Consider the following 19,819-nt stretch of genomic DNA (forward strand, 5'->3'; position numbering starts at 1 on the left):
ATCGCTCCCATTAATCTAAAAGGAGGAAATACCGTTATTACTCTATGTTTTCGGACCCTTAAAAATATTTTATTTTTTTCGTGTCCGAAAACTTAGGTACGAAAAATATTCACAAATTACAGGTGTCCGAAAACTTAGAGTCGAAAATTGAAGTGTTCGAAAACATCGTCAATTGTATCAACGACTACCGGTAATACAACGTGCTTGTAAAATACCATGCCGTATACCCCGGTAGTATAAATTACATTTATATACCGGTATGTTTGCACTGCAATTTAAATAATTTTAAGCATGTGCTTAATTTATTTTACAGAAAGTTATTAAAAGGTTGTACTTTGACCAACGAGTTCAAAGATGAGCATGTGATGTACCGATACTCGCTAGTATGAACCTGTAACTAACGCAATAAAAAAGCTATGAATTCTTTGTGTGTTCATTTCCGATAGTTGTTGTCTATTGAAATAATATGGAACAAAGATATATACCCGGTAACATGAAACATACTGCTTCCTTAATACGGCACCAATTCAAATGCTATCGGGCGAAACCATTCTTGAAAAGCAGTTTACAAGGTTATGTACAAAATAACACAAATGTAATGGTCCGTTGCCCTCAGGCATGCACCTGCCTGGTTTTATCATGTTAATCTGGTTGTAAAACCCCATGATCAAAGTGTCATAAGATAAACACGACCCAAATTTGGTAAAATAGCGCTGTAAAATATACTGTCTGAAAACTTAGAGACATTAATTATGGGCGAAAACTCGTGTGTCCGAAAATTAAGAGTCACGAAAAATAATTATTTTAGCTAAAATCGGGGGTGTCCGAAAACTTCGAGTGTCCGAAAACATAGAGTAATTACGGTATATGGAATATATGTTGACCAGTCCATACAAAAAACATCCGCACAAAAAGTGCATTGGGATCTGGTTTCCATGAAACATAATGTTACAACTGAGAATTTAGTCTCGAAGCAAATAAATCAACATTTGGTTGAACTAACTGTGTTGATAATCTGGTAAATATTTGTCTTTTTAACATCCATTCAGTAGTGTCTGAAAAATTTCTGGAGGAGAAATCAGCATGGATGTTTTCAACACGTGGTACATAAAAGGCTGTTAAGAACAGCTTCCTTGCAATACACCATTCACAAATTTCTGTTGTCAAGGAATCCATTTTTACATTCTGCATACATCCAAAATTATTCATGTAAGCAAGTGCAACCATCGAGTCTGATTGAATAGCAATGTAATTTTTGGATTTATCGACAGCTCAAGATTTTCAATGCAAAGAAAATTGCAAGCAATTCCAAAACATGAATATTGTAATTTGTTTCTTGCAATGACCATCTACCACCTTACCGTTTCCTTTCTTGTACACAATATGACCCATATCCTTGATTAGATGCATCTGATTGAATCCACAAAGAAATAGGTTTTTGCCTTATCTCCTTTCCATTTTTCGTTTAGACATTATTCAACCACCATTTTATTTCATTGCAAGAATCTGAATTTAACATGATCATTAATCGTAATCTGTATTTGCATTAAAAACTTGTACCTTTTGCCTTTCTAAGTTCCTGTAGCACATTTGGGCTTCCATAATAGCAAAAATGCATTTATCAGCAAACCAATAAAAGATGGCAGTTCCCTAATTGGAATTTTGCTTTTTGCAAGTAATCGAGATGCAGCCTGCTTTATTTTCTGTTCTTTTTCATCAGGTAAAAATACCAAAAATTTCACTGAATCTAGTATTAAACCAAAATATGTAATTCTTTGAACAGGAATTACGATGGATTTTTCATTGTTTATAACAAATCCCAACGATTCTAATAACTCAATCATGGTTTCACCATCTTTTGCACATAAATGTTTATCTGTATTCATGCCAATCGAGTCATCAATATAATATGAGCATCTGATACCCCTACTACGAAAAGAAGCATATACTGGCTTCAATACTTTGATGAATACAAAAGGTGCTGATGAAAGCCGAATGGAAGGCAGACAAATGTATACAATTGGTCTCTCCATTCATATTTGAGAAATTTTGAATATTCTTTACTTATGGGAATTGACCAATAAGCAGATTGTAAATTCAGTATAATAAACCAGTCATTTGGGTTGTATTAATTCAAGAACAAAATTCAAGGTTTCCTATTTAAATTTCTCATAACATACAAACTCATTTGTTTTAGATTTAGTATGATTGGCCTAAACTTGCCATTAGGTTTTGGAACCAAAAATAAATTTTAAATGAATTCTCCATCCTAATGTTCTGAACATTCAATCGCATGTTCATATAACATTTTATTAATTTCTTGATCAACAAGACTTTTTTCACTTTCACTGAAACAAATTTTTCCATGTAATTTTGATTGTACTGGATTTGTTTCAAAATTAATATGATACCCTTGAACTGTTTGTAACACCCATTTGTGCGTTGTTATTTTTGCCCATTTGTCAAAACATGATATTAATCTTTCAAAATTGCATACCTTAACATTAAATTTTGCGCCTCTACTTTGGGGCTGAAGTTACTGTGCACGACGGCGACTTCTTTGCTGGTGTACTGGCATAAATATGCACGTATCTTAACTGGCCATACTGTTGTGTAGGCATTGTTGCCTGTCTGCCATATATGGGACCACTGCCAAATAAAATAAAATACAATTTTTATTTTAAGTCGGTGCATATATGAAAATATAACATTATCTATGTAGTTTACCGACAGCTGGAATTGAATCTGTCCAAAGGACAGTCAATGAATCAGATATCAGTTCCTTCATCTGTGGCAACTTTGAGATATATGGCTAAACCAACTTTGCCAGGGACAAAATAGGGATCATGCCTGCAGTTACATAACCATTGTAGGGTCCTGCCCTGTATGTGCCTCTGCCACGAGATACTCGCATTGGGCCATAGGTACTAGCATGATTGGGTATCTGTTAGGATAAAAGAATTTGCCAACTTTAACAGTTGTTTCGCACTTTTTTAACTCCTTTGTTATGTCATCACCGAAAAGGTAAGATGTGAGAGGAGTGCTAATATTGCATATGCTGGAATACTTTGTTTTCAGAGACGCCTTTAGAAGTACCGGCGCCTTATGCTCATGATGTTTCCAATATCCGAATAATTTTCGTCCGAATCAGGCTTGTCTTCGCCACTCACTATGGCTTCCGACTGAACCGTCACACTCGGCTGAGCAGAATTTAACAACGCTAAAACATTTTTTAGTATTTGTACCGAATCCTCATTCAAAATTGTCTAAATCTATCAAATTACCGCTTTTATTTTTATGCCCCCGGTAGGGTGGCATATAGCAGTTGAACTGTCCGTCAGTGTGTCAGTATGTCAATCTGTCCGTCCGTCCGTCAGAAAACTTTAATGGCCATAACTTTTTCAATATTGAAGATAGCAACTTGATATTTGGCATGCATGTGCATCTCACAGAGCTGCACATTTTGAGTGGTGAAAGGTGAAGGTCAAGGTCATCCTTCAAGGTCAAATGTCTAATATATGGCGCCAGTCCGTCCGTCCAAAAACTTTAACATTGGCCATAACTTTTTCACTATTGAAGATAGCAACTTGATATTTGGCATGCATGTGTATCTCATGGAGCTGAACATTTTGAGTGGTGAAAGGTGAAGGTTAAGGTTATCCTTCAAGGTCACATGTCAAATATATGGCGCCTGTCCTTCCGAAAACTTTAAAATTGGCCATAACTTTTTCAATATTGAAGATAGCAACTTCATATTTGGCATGCATGTGTATCTCATGAAGCTACACATTTTGAGTGGTGGAAGTTCAAGGTCAAGGTCATCCTTCAAGGTCAAAGGTCAAAAAAAAAATCAAATCGGCGTTCTCATGAAGCTGCACATTTTGAGTGGTGGAAGTTCAAGGTCAAGGTCATCCTTCAAGGTCAAAGGTCAAAAAAAAAAAATTTTTTTTTTTATTATTTCAAAGCGGAGCAATAGGGGGCATTGTGTTTCTGACAAACACATCTCTTGTTCTCTTTATTTTTCTTATTTTCAGTGTCTGTTTTCGCAGATTTTTTCTTTCCAGAAAGGGAAATGTTTTTTATTAACCTTAGAGGCTAACTAATTTGGGGGGCCCTTGGCGGGGAACAATTGTCCACCGATTTATGAGACGGAATATTGTCGGTTTCAAACCCAGAAAATTCTTCCTCATCAGATTGAAAAATAGATAGGACATCGTCCTTATCTCTTTTATCTTTGCTTGACATCGTCAAGCAATTTGGCAGAGTAAATGACACGTGGTTATATGCAACAAACAAAAATTTATGGCAACAAGTCTTCCGTGCACGTGCCGTAGTTAATCAAACTGAACTAATAAAATATTTTTTAAACGCTTTCTGTATGGATTCGCAGTTAGCAGGCACTTTGTATTTTTCTATTATGTTATTTACTTGGCACTGTTTTGTACATGCAGTATTTATCAAAGTTGCCGAAGATTCAGATATTGGGCTGCCCTTATAGGCAAATCCCAAGCACAGCTGTCAACTGAATCATCATCTTCATAATTATCATCAAATAAACAATTGCCTATGGAATAAAACTCATTTCACAAAAATACATGTGGTCACTTACCAAGAAAATGGACAACCGCGTCCTCTTATGTGTAGCTAGATAGGTCGCTAAAATGACTATGAGTTTCCTCGTGCAAGGTGCGGTATTTATATAGCTGTGGTCACGTGTGAATATGTCACAAAATTTCATTTTGTACTTTAAAAGTAGCGAAATAGACTGGTCACTGGAGTGAAATGCTTGTATATTGGAGGCTGTAGGTCTTATGAAAATAATAAGAATTTGTGAACATCAAATGTCAAATTGATTATCATGTGCTATAAATAACAATGTTTTCTTTTTTTTAAAACAGTACATCGTGTAGTGAATGAATTGATTAGTTTTGAGGATTTATATACAGAGATCATACAGCATAGATTTCCTGTTGGAAATCATACTGAAGGAAAAGAAATTCTGATTAACAACGGTTTGTTTTTTGTAAGCTGGTGAATGCATAGTGGTTTGCATTTTTGAATGAAAATCAACATTATCAGAACCTAACGTTCACTATCTACAAGGCATTATACACTCTGAACAAGCCATTTTGAAGAGTGAAACAGATCTCGAGATATCATGTCACATTTATATAGAAGCAAAACATGTAACATGTTTAATTATTTCCTAATTACACTGATTTTGCTCAAAACAATTGATACTTACATTTTACCTTTTGATTTTCATGGTTGTCAAAGTAACAGTCTTGTATCGGCTTCTTACACTGTGACAAACACTTAACATTAAAGCGCAAAGTCGGTATATTTCAATGTTACCTTATCTTTGAAGCAATAAAACTGACAACCAATTAAGATAACTTGTCACAACACCCCAAATCATCGCAATTTTCACAAAAAATTGCCACTTTAAGACACTCGGCATGCTCCATTGATTTCTGCAGTAACGCTTACATCACTGAAAGCGTTTGCATAACGACTGCAGTTAAGCGGCTGGTAAACAGCGCGTTTTATGTCATTTTAATGAAATATTAAGCGGAAAAAAATGTGGCTTTTCGGAAAGTCGTTAGTTGCAGAAATTTGTCGCCAGAATTTTAACTTTGTCGCCATTGGCACCAATGGGGATCAACAGCAGTAACCCTGATATAGGTTGTGATAGTTTGAGTAAAACCCACTCAGTAATTAATGAGTACTTGAGCACAAACGATCTTTTGTGACTTTATTCTATAATAGAAAGAAACCAGAAGGACATAATTTTGCCAATAAAATCGCAGCAAAAATTCCTTCACATTAAGGTCATTCAGCTGTGAAGGTTTTTTAGTGAGATCCATGATATCCATTTTAGTTCCCAGGTCCAGGAAACAAGCAAATAAACATGCCAGTATTGTATTGATCTGTGAGCTCTAAACACAGAAAACAACCCCCTTCTTTCAACAGGGTAAACTTGTGAGGCTTACTATTTTAAAATTGCTGGTTGAGTAATTTGGTAACATTCTCCAAGCCCACTCGAAGTTGTGTAATTCAATGAAATGCAATACTTTAGTTCATTTTGAAAAAGTCATGTAACAACAATGAAACTAAATTAAACCTCAATTTATTTTCAGGCCAGCAAAAACCAGAAGAACCCTCAAGACTAATGGAAAACACAAATAGTAATGTATCCTTTTTCACCATAGCTGTTTAACCCAGCTTTTCACCTTTAAGTTTACCTCTGTAAGCATCCAATAAAATTTGAATAAAATCCCCCCTCCCCCAGTAGTCCGGACAATTTTCGAAAAGGAAACTGTGCAATCTACAAACAGACTATATCTTTCTTGTTAATAGTCAAAAGGTATATAATGCCAAGAGATGCGCAACCTTCATGTATCAATTAATTAAAAACAAGACTTTGACAGTATTGCATACTATAAAGGAGTCCCCTATGTCATGTGCACACTCCTGTCAATAAAATAAATAAAAACATATTTTGCATAGTACACTTAAAATGGCCTTTTATCTGTACATATGTATATTTCTTAATGAAATTCATTATCAATTAAGCACATATCAGATTTGTTTTAACATTCACCAGAATATTGGCCTCTGATGAAAAAAGGTTGTAAACACATTGCTATTCACTTTAATTTTATACCAAGTTCCATGATTATTTCTAAATGATATGTACCTTTTGAGAAATTCCTGTAATTCTATTCTTGAAACAATCACCTGACATTTGAAATCTGCAGAAATGAAGCAACTATCATAATCTTTTCAACCATACTCAAGTTACAGTCAAATCATGTTTATACAAATAATCAACCAACTGTGATGAATATCTGTTTAAGCGCATTTTCTGTTTACATGTAGTCACATTTTAAAATAAGTATGAGCATCTTTCATCCATACTTGTAGCACCTCTGTATAATTTGACTCAAGTGTAAACAATTTCTGTGTATATCAAAAACTACATTTGTATGACTAGCAAGTCAAGTAACAGACATCAACAATTAAGTTATCTACGATTCCATGCCCAAAAGTTGAGTATCAGTTAAAGGTGAAATGCCATCTTTTTAAAACCCTTAAAACCCTTTTTTTTTATCGAATTTAGTGCATATTAAAATGTTTTTGCACTTTGCTTCCATTTAATGAAGCCTGTACGAAATGTTCCGCCCGGAATCGGCACGGAATCGCAAACTAAATTCCGGGCGTAAAAAATATTTCCAGGCGTATTTTTCTATATATGATTTTAAGAAGAGGGGCGGATTCCGGGCGTAATCCGGGCGTAATCCGGGCGGAAAACAGGGGCGAAATATGTAAATGAGGTGGGACGGAATTTTAAATTACGGGCGGAAAACAGTTTATGGGCGGAATTCAGATTACAGGCGGAATGTTAAAATTACGGGCGTAACTTAGATTACGGGCGTAATTTAGATACCGGGCGGAAATCGGATTACATGCATATTGTAAATATACCCATATACCCATATAAGGACAGGCCATTTGAAAAAATAAAAGGCGATCGCAAAAGCTCACCATGAGCACTTTGTGCTCAGTTTAGCTAAAAACTAATCAAAATTATGACAAGATACATTTAACATAGTATTTTTATATTTATTTTAAGATAATACATTTTAAAAACATGGATCACCATTTTATACTTCTGCAAATGCGGAACAAATGCTGAAAATCCCCGCATGTTTTCCGCAGTCACAAAAAATGTGGAACTTATGCGGAAAATGTATGCATTTTCGTTCCGCATTTTGATGATACTTTTAAAATACAATGTAGCTTTTAAAGACAAACAACAAAAATATTCAATATATATACATAAAAAATAATTTGATAGACATGCACTTTTTAAAAAACAAACTGTTCTTATACACGGCCAAAATAAAAAAGTTCACTCTTTCACATTGACTGTGTTTTTTAAACTGCTTTCTTGAGTAGGAATTCCTCTCTATCACAGTATTGTTCAGGTCCACGATTCTCCCCCATCCTATGTCATAATCTGAAATGCAATTTGATATTAAGTACAACTACAGTTCACCTATTGCAAATACTGTTAACAACTTATGTAGAATTAATTGCTTTTTCAAACTTTTTATCTAATCCAGGGCCCCATCTAGGATTTGAAAAAGACAGGGTCCAAATTTGGCAACTAAGTACATTTTTGAATGTGCTTGGATATTTATCCCTGTGGAATATTTTCAAATAACATGTGCAATATATGCACATATTATTTAATATTACATGCATTTTCATTTTAACAAGGGCTGTTTGTAAAACATGCATGCCCCCCATATGGGCTGTCCGTTGTACTGGCAGCCATTGTAAGAATACGACTTTTGTCACCGTGACCTTGACCTTTGACCTAGTGACCTGAAAATCAATAGGGGTCATCTGCAAGTCACGATCAATGTACCTATGAAGTGTCATGATCCTAGGCAAAAGGGTTCTTGAGTTACCATCCGAAGATCATTTTACTATTTCGGGTCACCGTGACCTTGACCTTTGACCTTGTGACCTCAAAATCAATAGGGGTCATCTGCGAGTCATGATCAATCTACCTATGAAGTTTCATGATCCTAGGCATATGCGTTCTTGAGTTATCATCCGAAAATCATTTTACTATTTTGGGTCACCGTGACCTTGACCTTTGACATAGTGACCTGAAAATCAATAGGGGTCATTTGCGAGTCATGATCAATCTACCTATAAAGTTTCATGATCCTAGGCATATGCGTTCTTGTATTATCATCCGAAAATCATTTTACTATTTCGGGTCACTGTGACCTTGACCTTTAACCTAGTGAACTCAAAATCAATAGGGGTCATCTGCGAGTCATGATCAATCTACCCATGAAGTTTCATGATCCTAGGCTTATGCGTTCTTGAGTTATCATCCGGAAACCATTTTACTATTTCCGGTCACTGTGACCTTGACCTTTGACCTAGTGACCTCAAAATCAATTGAGGTCATCTGCAAGTCATGATCAATCTACCCATGAAGTTTCATGATCCTAGGCATATGCGTTCTTGAGTTATCATCTGGAAACCATTTTACTAATTCGGGTCACCTTGACCTTTGACCTAGTGACCTCAAAATCAATAGGGGTCATCTGCAAGTCATGATCAATGTACCTATAAAGTTTCATGATCCTAGGCCCAAGCGTTCTTGAGTTATCATCTGACAACCACCTGGTGGACGGACGGACCGACCGACCGACAGACAGACCGACCGACATGAGCAAAGCAATATACCCCCTCTTCTTCGAAGGAGGCATAAAAATATTTTTTTTAATTGATAAAACTAGTTTCACTGTTAAAATAAAATTAGTTTATTGAAAATTCATTGAATGTTTTGTAAAATAATGTGATCAGAACCAATTAAAAACATGACTGGGGGTCAAAGGGGGCAGGTTTGGATCTTAGTGCGGCAAGGTACTGAGACACCCTGTTATTGACAGGCCTAGCCCTGAGGATCACTAATCGTATAATTCGAATTAATCTTTATTTTGAACTTAACTATTTCAAACTAATAATACAATAACTTGTATAGTAAAATTGTGATTTACCTATCAACAAATCCAGCTTTCCTTTGTCAAGGACCGCTTTGTGCTCATCATCCGGGCGCGCATACAGAGCAAAATTTATATAAAAAAGTTCATTTTTTCACATGTTTTTTTCAACACTGTGCTTTCTTGCAAACAAATTCTTCAATTTGTGATGTGGCTTTTGAGGTCCGAGAAGGGAAAATTTGTTATGCCACCAGCAACCTTTCTCACTAATGCTATGACATAATCTGAAAATGAAATGTTAATTTAAGTACTTACTATATATTTTAAAGAAATTTGTGTATTTCATTTTAGTTTCAAACTGTGTTGTTTTTCCTTCAGATGCCCGTCTACTTTTCATCATCCTTTTACATTTTCCACTGGGACAGTACACAAATACAATTACAATTATATCAGTTAATAATCTAAATAATAGAGGAATGAAGGAGTAAAAATACAAACCTTTTATGCTGTTCTGCAGTATTCCAAAAACACAGGAATTTGGTGAGACCAAATCACAGTTAAACCTGAGCCAATATGAACCTCTTTTGCAACAAACTTATTGTTCATTTCCACATTATGTGTATTAAATACAAATTGTTTTTGACACAGTACTCCCTGCAAGACATTTTTTCACTACAGTTTAGTCCTCATTTTGCTTAAGTATTATACTGACAATTTAGTTCAGAGTCAGTAATTTGCTTAACCGCTCTAATGTTTTCAAACTGCAACTTCTACCACTCACTTCCTGTACCACTGACCAATCCACTGAAGCCTGATAAGCCCAGATGGTTTATAAACATGTACAGATGTGACTCAGCCTTTGGTGAGTATAGAATGGGCAGCACAATACATGAGATCAACTCAGCAGGTTGTCAGTGTTTATCTGAGATTAAATTAACATTGGTTTGGTATAATTATGTACATAATTATGGTCTTTTCAGACTGGGGAAATCTTAACTACTATAAAAAAAAAATATAGAGTAACATGCAGAGAAACTGCATTCATATTGATGATATAAACAAATAATATTAAACTAGACTGTTGTGTGTTTAATGTTTAAGGAAACCTTAAAATGATGAAAACATCACCAAGTCTTGTTCTTTATTAAACTTTACAGTCATTATTATAATTATGAAATAATTCTTAAAAATGAGCAAAATTTTCAAAAAAGAAGAAGAATTAAAGAAGTGATTTAAAAAAATAAGTGCATATAGATTTTAAATGCATGGTCATCCCTCAGACTTAAAATTATAAGTGGAAACTGTAAAAGTCAGCAATAGATAAAATTTGTTTAATTAAAATGTGTTATTGTTACCCCGGCGAAATGTTGTTCATGATTTCATGAACACTTCAAGCCAATCAAGAACTGTTCATGAACGGTTCTGAAAAAGTTCCTGAGCTTGGTTCATGAACTTTTGGACATGAACTGTTCTTAAGACATGTTCATGAACTGTTTATGAATTATTGTTGAACATTTCAAAGTTCATGAACAGTTCTTCATCTAACCATAAATACTTAGTGATGAACTTTTCATGCACAAGTATTTCTAATGACTTTTCTGAGACAGACTTTAAGGATCCATCATGAATAATTCATGAATTCCTTTGTGCTAGATGTTTTATACATATTTTTGAAAGTAATATTGAAATGTCTAGCATACAAATCTTGTAGATTTGTGAAACCTGTGAAGTTAGTATGAATATGCATAGTACTTTCACCACTGTAAGTTAGAGTTCTTGACCTGTTCTAGAGAATTTTAAGAACATTTGTACAAGAACTGTTCAAGAACTGCCTTCAGGAACACTTCAATAACTTTTTAAGGACCTTTCCTGTTCTTGAATTATTCTTAAACTATTCTTGAACACTTTAAGAACTTTTTTGAACAACATGTTTCCTTCTGATGTTCTTAAACAGGTCTACACAATGTTTTTGAACGTATGATGGACTTTTTAAGAATCCAATATGTTCTTAAAAGGATCTGTCATTGTTCTTGGAAGACTTAAAAGACAAGTTTAAGAACGTTTTAAGGACATCTTATTTCAAGAACAGTTTAAGATGATATCAAGAACTCAATGTACATTGCATTGCTGTTTTTACAAAGAAAGAATATTGTGTGCACAGGAAGTTGAAACGGAAGGCACATGGTTTATGTTATATTTGAAAATGTAAGTCTTTAATAAATTACCGGCTGAACTGATCAGCCATTGGTTCCATTTCAAGTTCTTTGGCACTGTTAGTGTAACCATTTCAGGGAAACCATTGATTAGTAAATGATTCTTGAACTGAAAATGAGACTATTCATAATCTTTTCAATACATGAATTATTCATGAACATATAGTGCAAAGTTGTATTATGAAATTTAAAGAGTATTATCAAACCACTTGTATCTCAGTTATAAGTGTTATATTTAAATTATTGTTATATGTTGCTATCAATATGTTAAGTGCTAATACAAGACTTGTTTCTTCTTACCCTGACCTGTTTGTTGAGCTTTAGTAACACTTATGATAACCTTTGCATAAATTGACAAATTCTTGTTCATGAATAGTTCATGAACACTTCATGCCACCTCAGTTCATGAACTCTTGAAGAACTATGGTTCATGAACTATTCACTTACAGTTCGTGAACAGAAAATGAGCCATTGAAAAATAGAAGGAAAATGTTCATGAACTGTTCATGAACAGCAAAACCCTGAAGAATTTTTCAAGAATTGTGTTGTTCATGAACTGTTCAAGAACACTTCATGCCATTGATGTTCATGAATAGTTCATGAACATTTCATGCCATAATGGTTCAAGAATAGTTCATGAACATTTCATGCAACACGGGTTCAAGAATAATTCATGCACACTTCATGCCATAAGGGTTCAAGAATAGTTCATGAACACTTCATGCCATTAGGTTTCAAGAATATTTCATGAACTCTTCATGCCATTAGTGTTCATGAACAGTTCATGAACTAAAATTTCAAGAACTTTTCAAAGACGTGGCTCATTTTCTGTTCACGAACTATTCGTGAACAGTTCATGAACTCAGTTCACGAACAGTTCATGAACTGTTCACGAATTATTCGTGAACTGCAGAACAACATTTCGCAGGGGTATCTCCTAATTTTTTTTACCAGCAATATTGCCAATAATAATGCAAAATCTAAGAGTATAATTCATGATCACAAATTCACAAGTCTGTCTCCTTTTCAGCTTTTCACAAATTAAGTATAAAAATACTACAAAATATGTTTTAGAATCTGAACATGAAAATCATAAATTAGATCAAAGCTTTATGCTGAATTAATTATACTGTGACTGAAATAGTTGTGTCTATAATGAATGTTCATTGATAGTACAAATGTATAAATAAAATTAAATATTTTTTTTAAAAACATTTTTTAAGTTATCAGTTACTGGTAATATTTTGTTCATTACTTTGGTTTAAATTAAATTTATTAAGTTATTGTTTAGTCCAATATTACTCTCTATAAAAACTACTAAGTTCAAAATTCCGTCATGTGGCTTCACAAATATTTTATAAGTATGAAATTCTGCCCCACGAAAGAAACAAAGTGCAAAATTCCGTCCACAAATCTCCATCATACAAATTCTAAGTATAAAAATACGCCCGGATTTGTTTTACGCCCGGAAAAAACAGTTGAATTACGCCCAGAAATAATTTTAGTTCCGGGCGTAAAACTTATTCCGCCAGTTGTACGGGCGTAATTCCAACATTACGTGCCAATTCCGCCCTGATTACGCCCGGAATCCGCCCCATTATTTCGTACGGGAGGTGTTATTAGCGGGAACCAATGTGACAAAGTTGCAAATTTTCTAACATTCCGATCTACTTGCCATTTTCATTTAAATTGGTAGTGATGTAGGCTTGACCCATGTTCATTCGCCCGCAACAACGAACTGGCATAAAATGGCTTTGAATGTGACATTTCTTGAGACTTTTTTAAGAAAAAGATTAAAATGGAATATGATTCTGAATGGATTTATTGAACCTTCAAATACAACTTCCGTTATAATGTGATGAAATCAAATTAAGGGCATGTATAGATAATGTATAGCATGTATAGATAAAAGGGGGCAAGGTTGGATCTTCAAGATGCGACAGGATGCTGCACCCCTGTTTTAGGCCCTATTCTGACAGTGATCAATGATTATTTTACAAAGTTGATTTGATTGGGGGAGGTCTAATATCTTATCTGATGACACATTGGTCTGCCATAATCAACTTGAGATATAGAGCAGGGTTGGGTAATGCCGACTACCTATAAGGCAGATTTTGTTATGTTCGGTAATACACTCATTTTTTAAGGACTGCATCATTCCATATATTTCTACAACTTTCTATATCACATTTGCAGCTATTTACAACTGCGCTTTACTCTTCCAATGGAAAATATATTCATGTTAAAATGTAACTATCGTGCTGCAATGTCCGAACATATCGGCGCTATACCAAACACGATTGTCGGGTATTTCCGAACATCGGTGTTTTTTAAAAATAAGTCTGTATTTTTCAACTGAACAAATAAACAGTTTATTACATTTCATTTTCATGTCATAAAATCAACACACAAGGAGAATTATACGTGTATAACATATTAATAACACGCTTGTAATTAAAAACAACTTGTATACAATTTTCCTTATTAACATATCACGAGCTTCGCGAATTGCGTTAAAGAGCGACTACTCGTAACGCAATGTTAGAGTGGTGGTCAACAATATTTACATTCAAAGGGCACACCATCAATCATCTTGTTGTTTACACAGGTAATTTGAATCCTGCGAAAACAGTGGTCAAATTCGATGAAATCCTTTTCATATGGCGCTTCACACTTGTAGCATTTCCCAGGTGCTACCACGGTTGCCTCGTCGATGTCAGATGCAGTCTCCTTCTCCATCATTTCTTCTGCAGCTTTCCTTTTCCTTTTTTGCATCGCCTTTTTCCTTTCCATTTGACTCCTTTTCCTGATCATGTTCTGCTTATCCCTGATCTCTTTCTTGCACAAACGCTCTTCCTTTCTCTCTTGTTTTTCCTTTTCTTGCTGCTCTTTCAATGCCTTTCTTTCCTGTAACAGTTTTCTGTAATCATGGCCAGTGATTGCCTTTGGCAATGACAAACTTTTCTTTCTCTTACTGTTGGGAGCAGGAGCTGTGGGGAATTTCAGATGTTTAGAGAATGGAGACTCAGTGCTCTTTATAGGGATGTTTGTGTCTGCCTGAAAAGAAGCACCTGGGACAGCATGTGGTGGAGGAACTGCCTACTGAAGCTGTTTCAGGGATTTCAGTGACAGGAGAAGCAGCGTGATCAAGTGCTGTGGTTGGCACATTAACAGTGGTCATGGTAGGAACAGAGGCATCACCGTTTGTTACTGCAGATGAATCACATGAAAGTGAAGCAATGGGACCCCTGTTTAGCATATCCGGTGCACTGTTCTCTGCTGTGAGATCAGCTACTGAGGCCTCAGCGCTACCCTCTGTGCCACTTCTCTGGATGTGTTTAGAGAACATGCTACTGGGCGCTAGTTTTACTGACTTTGTAACACGTTCTGGGTTGAGAGGAAACAACCCAGCTTCCATGAACCCTTTCAGCGCGACTTCAATTGTGGTGCTCTTCTTCCATGCCGACAAACTTGCCAATGTTCTCAACTTGAAATTCTCGCACTGCATCCTTCCATTTTTGTTTTAGAACAGCAAACAGGCGCAGATCAAGGGGCTGCATGATATGGGAGCTGTACTCCAGAAGGCTGTACATTTCGATGCCATTTTCCACACAAATATTGGACGCCTCCAAAGACAGGTGTGTGGAATGCCCATCCAGAAATAGGATCACAGGCCTTTTCACACACCTTGACTCAAGAGCCAGGTTGAAACAGGTTAACAGCCAATAGCAAAATAAATCCGAATCCATCCATCCAGACTCACTGTGCCCCATATGAGCATCTTCAAACCCTTTCAGTGGTTCAAACCTGAAACTCTGTCCCAGATAAACTATCATCGGGGGCAAAAATGAACACTTGCGCTGGCGCATGCAAGAACAGTAAGCTGCTGCTAACTACTGTTCCCATAAACTACTGGCGCACTTTTATATCCGATGACCTTGCCGGTATTACTGTTAAAGCTGAATCCAGACTCAGCAGCATTATAAAGCCGGGATGGGTCACTGTAGAGACTGCAGTCCTTGACCTCATTGGTAACATACAGCTCAAAATCAGCAAACCCTTTCATGATTTTTCGGGGGATATTATCGCTCCTCCTTTCCTCAAAAAGTTGCAAGGTTGTCCGAGCTGGGGGTGTCTAGAGAAAAAACCATTGAGCCAGTCCTTACCTGGGATGTTGTCCTTAAACGGGGTGGGCCTTCCATCATCATCAAGAATTTTCTTCACCACTTGTACCAATTCTTTCCGTGTACAGCCATACCGGATCTTAGCCATGTGAATAGCCCAGTCGGCTATTTGACCTTCTTCCTTGACATTCAATGTTCTTCTTGGATCTGTTCTACTCTCTGATACTTCCCATGGACCTTGATGTCAAAGGAATGTATTTAGATCATTGCTTGAAGTATAGGGTCATTTAAGAATCGTAAGATAATATGATCTTAATCTAATATCGATTTGTACATCATAATACGTAGTACATTTTACTTAAGTGTTATTGCCTTGTCGAACAAGGTTGTTTTTGGAATATCAAATTCTCTAGCTGCTCGGTTCAGGTACATGGCTTTGCTTTTTACCATATCTACAGCCTCTTCCATGACACTTGCACTGTATTGCGGCTTTCTCTTTTTCCAAATCATTTGACTCATCCTGGTAGCAAAAATTTTGAAGTGTCTCTTTGTTATTTAGTTATAAACAAGTATCACTAAAATCTTTTTTTCTTTTGAACTAGATCTGTGTGTGTACGGAAATACGTATCTTTAGATATGTTAATATCTCAAATTATGCGTACTGACTTAATATGCTAACAAAAAAATAAGAACAGAGCATCTGTACGATAAATGAAGACGTTCCGTAATAGACTCACATTAGAATTAATGTGAGGCTATTTCCGACTACCCTGTTAAAATCTCTAGAGTCATGACAAGGTGAAATAAGTGCAGTTGAACCTGAAGTCGTACATGTTTATCATCGAATGAATACAAGTTACCAAGACAGACATTATTTTCTAAGACTATGGAATCTTAGGCATTAATATCAAAAAATAATAAATAACGTAATTTTCTTACCTAGAAATTGGCGCTGTAGCAAAAATGCTGTTTTTTTAACTAAATATATTGATATCTGCTCGCGCTGACTATGATAGCAAAGGGAAAATGAAAGTGACGATTAATGATGACGTCATATACAATTCAGTGTAAACGTCATGTGTTAACTTTTAGGTTAAAATAAATCTTCGCTAATACCTGCATGTTCCGGAATACCTGATCCCGCTCTATCAATAAACTACATGAAACCATATGTACGGAATAAAATAGTCAGCACTTACCACTTGTGTCAATTTGTGATCGCCTTAGCTGGATAATTACGAAAGTTCAGATAAATAGGAAAGCAATCATTCTCTTTGTTAATAATTATTATTACTGAGAAATTCAAAGCTGTTTATTGTTTATGAAATAAAAACTAATAATAATCATCCAAGCACAAACCCTTTAGTAAGCATATTAACTTTTATTCTGAACATTTCAATATAACATACTAAATAATTAAGTAAATGGTGTTGGCAAACAATATTAGTTTTTTATTCTAATTGCCTTTTTAAACAAGAGCTGTCAGAGGACAGCGCGCTCAACTATTCGAGTGCTTGACAGTATAACGTAAGCCATCATGGAGAGGGGGGGGGGTATAATGTGGGTGTGTGGTCATCTAAAAAATGATCTTTCAAAAATAAGGAAAAAAATATATTATTTAAAAAAAAAAATTGGGGGGGGGTTGGGGGGGATTTTGGGTGGGGCATGGGGGATGGTTTGGGTGGAGTGCATTGTGGTATGTCAGCTAAGTGTTGTTTTGTCAAAGTATGAATCAAATGTGATCATAAATAAAGAAGTTATGGCAATTTAAGCAAAATGTTCAATTATCTAAGTATCAAAGTTGCCATAATTCTGTCAAAATGCTTGATACAGTTGTCTGCTCTTGTTTATAGATTGGGATCATGTTGGTTAAGAAGTATGCAAAATATGAAAGCAATATGTCAAAGGACATAGAAAATATTTGAGGTGGTACGCGAACTTTATCATAGATTTATCAATAATATGCATATTCTAAGTACCGTAAAACGCTGTGTATAACGCGCATTTATGTATAACGCGCATCTTCTTTTTTAAGCTAAAAAATCGGGGAAAAATTCCGTACCACAGGCTAACTGAAAATGGTTGTATCTACATTGCAGATCTTCCGTGTTCTTTAATTGCTTCAATTATTAATTATTTTAAAGACGATAACAATACAAATAGTTTGTGTATTTTTTTAAAATCATATTATGTGTAAAAATAAATGTTTGGATTTAAATGAATTATGCATGAAATGCACACTTTCCACGAGGATACCATCAAGGTTTTCATCATATGTCTCCGAAGTAACTGTCCACGATTTTATCGTGGAGGAATACACATAACGGATGGATTAGTTATAACTAAGAAACTGACATTATCGATTGGTATTGTCACGTGGTTATTCATGCATGACTTATTCACATCCGCGTGTTTATTTACATTGCTGATATCATGTTTTCTGTTCGAGTGTCTATAATTGACAGGAGACTCAAACTTCTCAACACCATTATGACATTACCGGCGATAAACAAACAATGGAGGTGTGAAGCCTTTTGCCGGTTCGCATGTTTTGATAATAGCCCAGCTACACAAAACTTGACAGGTGACGCAAATTGCTCGATAACCACATCCTCAATCTTGACAAGACGTATGAAAATGTGTAAACAAACACAACATCAATTTTATTAACACATTTGAAAAGCAAGAGAAATAATCATAAATATATCGGGAAAGACCTTGCCGACATACTATTGTAAATCGACAAGTGCCTCCAAATAAATTGTGTAACCCTAGTACAGTAGGGTATAATATTGTGGGAAAACATTTAAATAAAAATTGCTTCCTTGTTTTTCATTCTCTTCTTCAAATTTATTCGATTTCAATGCTCTATATGTACCTGAAAAAGATAGAAAATATTTATGTTAACTTTATAATGTTTGTCCATCTTATTCAGATCGTAAATATAACACTATTATTAACATAGTTACAGTTTAAACACCGGGAAACAGAATGATATGAATTACCGCAACTGGGTAACTGACAGGGAAAAAATGTCTTGGCATGGCTGTAGTTGTGCATAACACGCATCAAGTTTTTAAAATGAAATTTTGGGGTAAAAAAGTGCGCCTTATACACAACTATTTATGGTATAAAAGGGGCAATAATTCTGTCAAAATGCTTGATACAGTTGTCTGCTCTTGTTTATAGATTGGGGTCATGTTGGTAAAGAAGTATGCAAAATATAAAAGCAATATGTCAAAGGACATAGGGAAATATTTGGGGTGGTACGCAAACTTTAACATTTGCACGCTAACTGGAACACCGACGCCGGGGTGAGTAGGATAGCTCCACTATATATAGTTCATATAATAGTCAAGCTAAAAATGTCTGTAACTCAAGTCTGTGTTGTAAACAAAAAATATTTGGTTTAAATATCAGTATAACTAAGTTTACATGGTCTTCGGTTGATCTCTCATAATTTCTTATGAGTTGAGAAAATATAATTGATAAGCACACATGTGCATATGTTTTACACATTAGATATTTTGGTTAGCAAGACCATAGCTTGGGTTATTTATGAGTTGAAATATATTTGTCCTATTTATAGCTGTTCTGCCTATTCACCGATAAGGTCTTAATGATAACTGGAGGGTTCAAATAACGTGTTTTTTTTGTTACCAATCCTTTGACATGTAACATGCTTATAAAAAATTGTTGCTTTTTTAATAATCTGTATCTGTAATCTACATAAAGTCATAACAATAATTTGTTTCTGTGTTTCTTGTAATACTATAATACATTTTGAATTATTGTTACGCAATTTCAGAAAATATGAAAGGCATTTTAAGATATGAAATCCTGTGTGTGTGTATTTCCAAGTTTTGTCCGTACGCTGTGCGCACCAAAATGCAACCTGATGCTGAACCATGTTGGATAACGTTTATCATAAAGAACACTAATTGCAACA

General features: G+C 35.2%; 1 protein-coding gene and 1 long non-coding RNA gene across 2 annotated transcripts in view; one reads left to right on the top strand and one right to left on the bottom strand.

Annotated features, from left to right (window-relative positions):
- Nucleotides 1-19,819, top strand: part of LOC127881306 (GTPase IMAP family member 8-like) — an 80,850-nt gene that overhangs the window by 12,841 nt on the left and 48,190 nt on the right. Inside the window, exon 4 of the mRNA XM_052429059.1 lies at nt 6,141-6,188. Coding sequence (XP_052285019.1) covers nt 6,141-6,188 — 48 coding nt within the window. The remainder of the gene's footprint in view (nt 1-6,140; nt 6,189-19,819) is intronic.
- LOC127832313 (uncharacterized) lies at nt 7,660-10,617 on the bottom strand. Its single transcript, XR_008026776.1, has 3 exons — nt 10,032-10,617; nt 9,591-9,817; nt 7,660-8,023 (listed from the first exon to the last, which is right to left on the bottom strand). It is a non-coding gene; the product is annotated as an uncharacterized LOC127832313 (long non-coding RNA).

The sequence above is a fragment of the Dreissena polymorpha genome, chromosome 5 (assembly GCF_020536995.1).
Source record: "Dreissena polymorpha isolate Duluth1 chromosome 5, UMN_Dpol_1.0, whole genome shotgun sequence".
Taxonomy (NCBI): Eukaryota; Metazoa; Mollusca; class Bivalvia; order Myida; family Dreissenidae; genus Dreissena; species Dreissena polymorpha.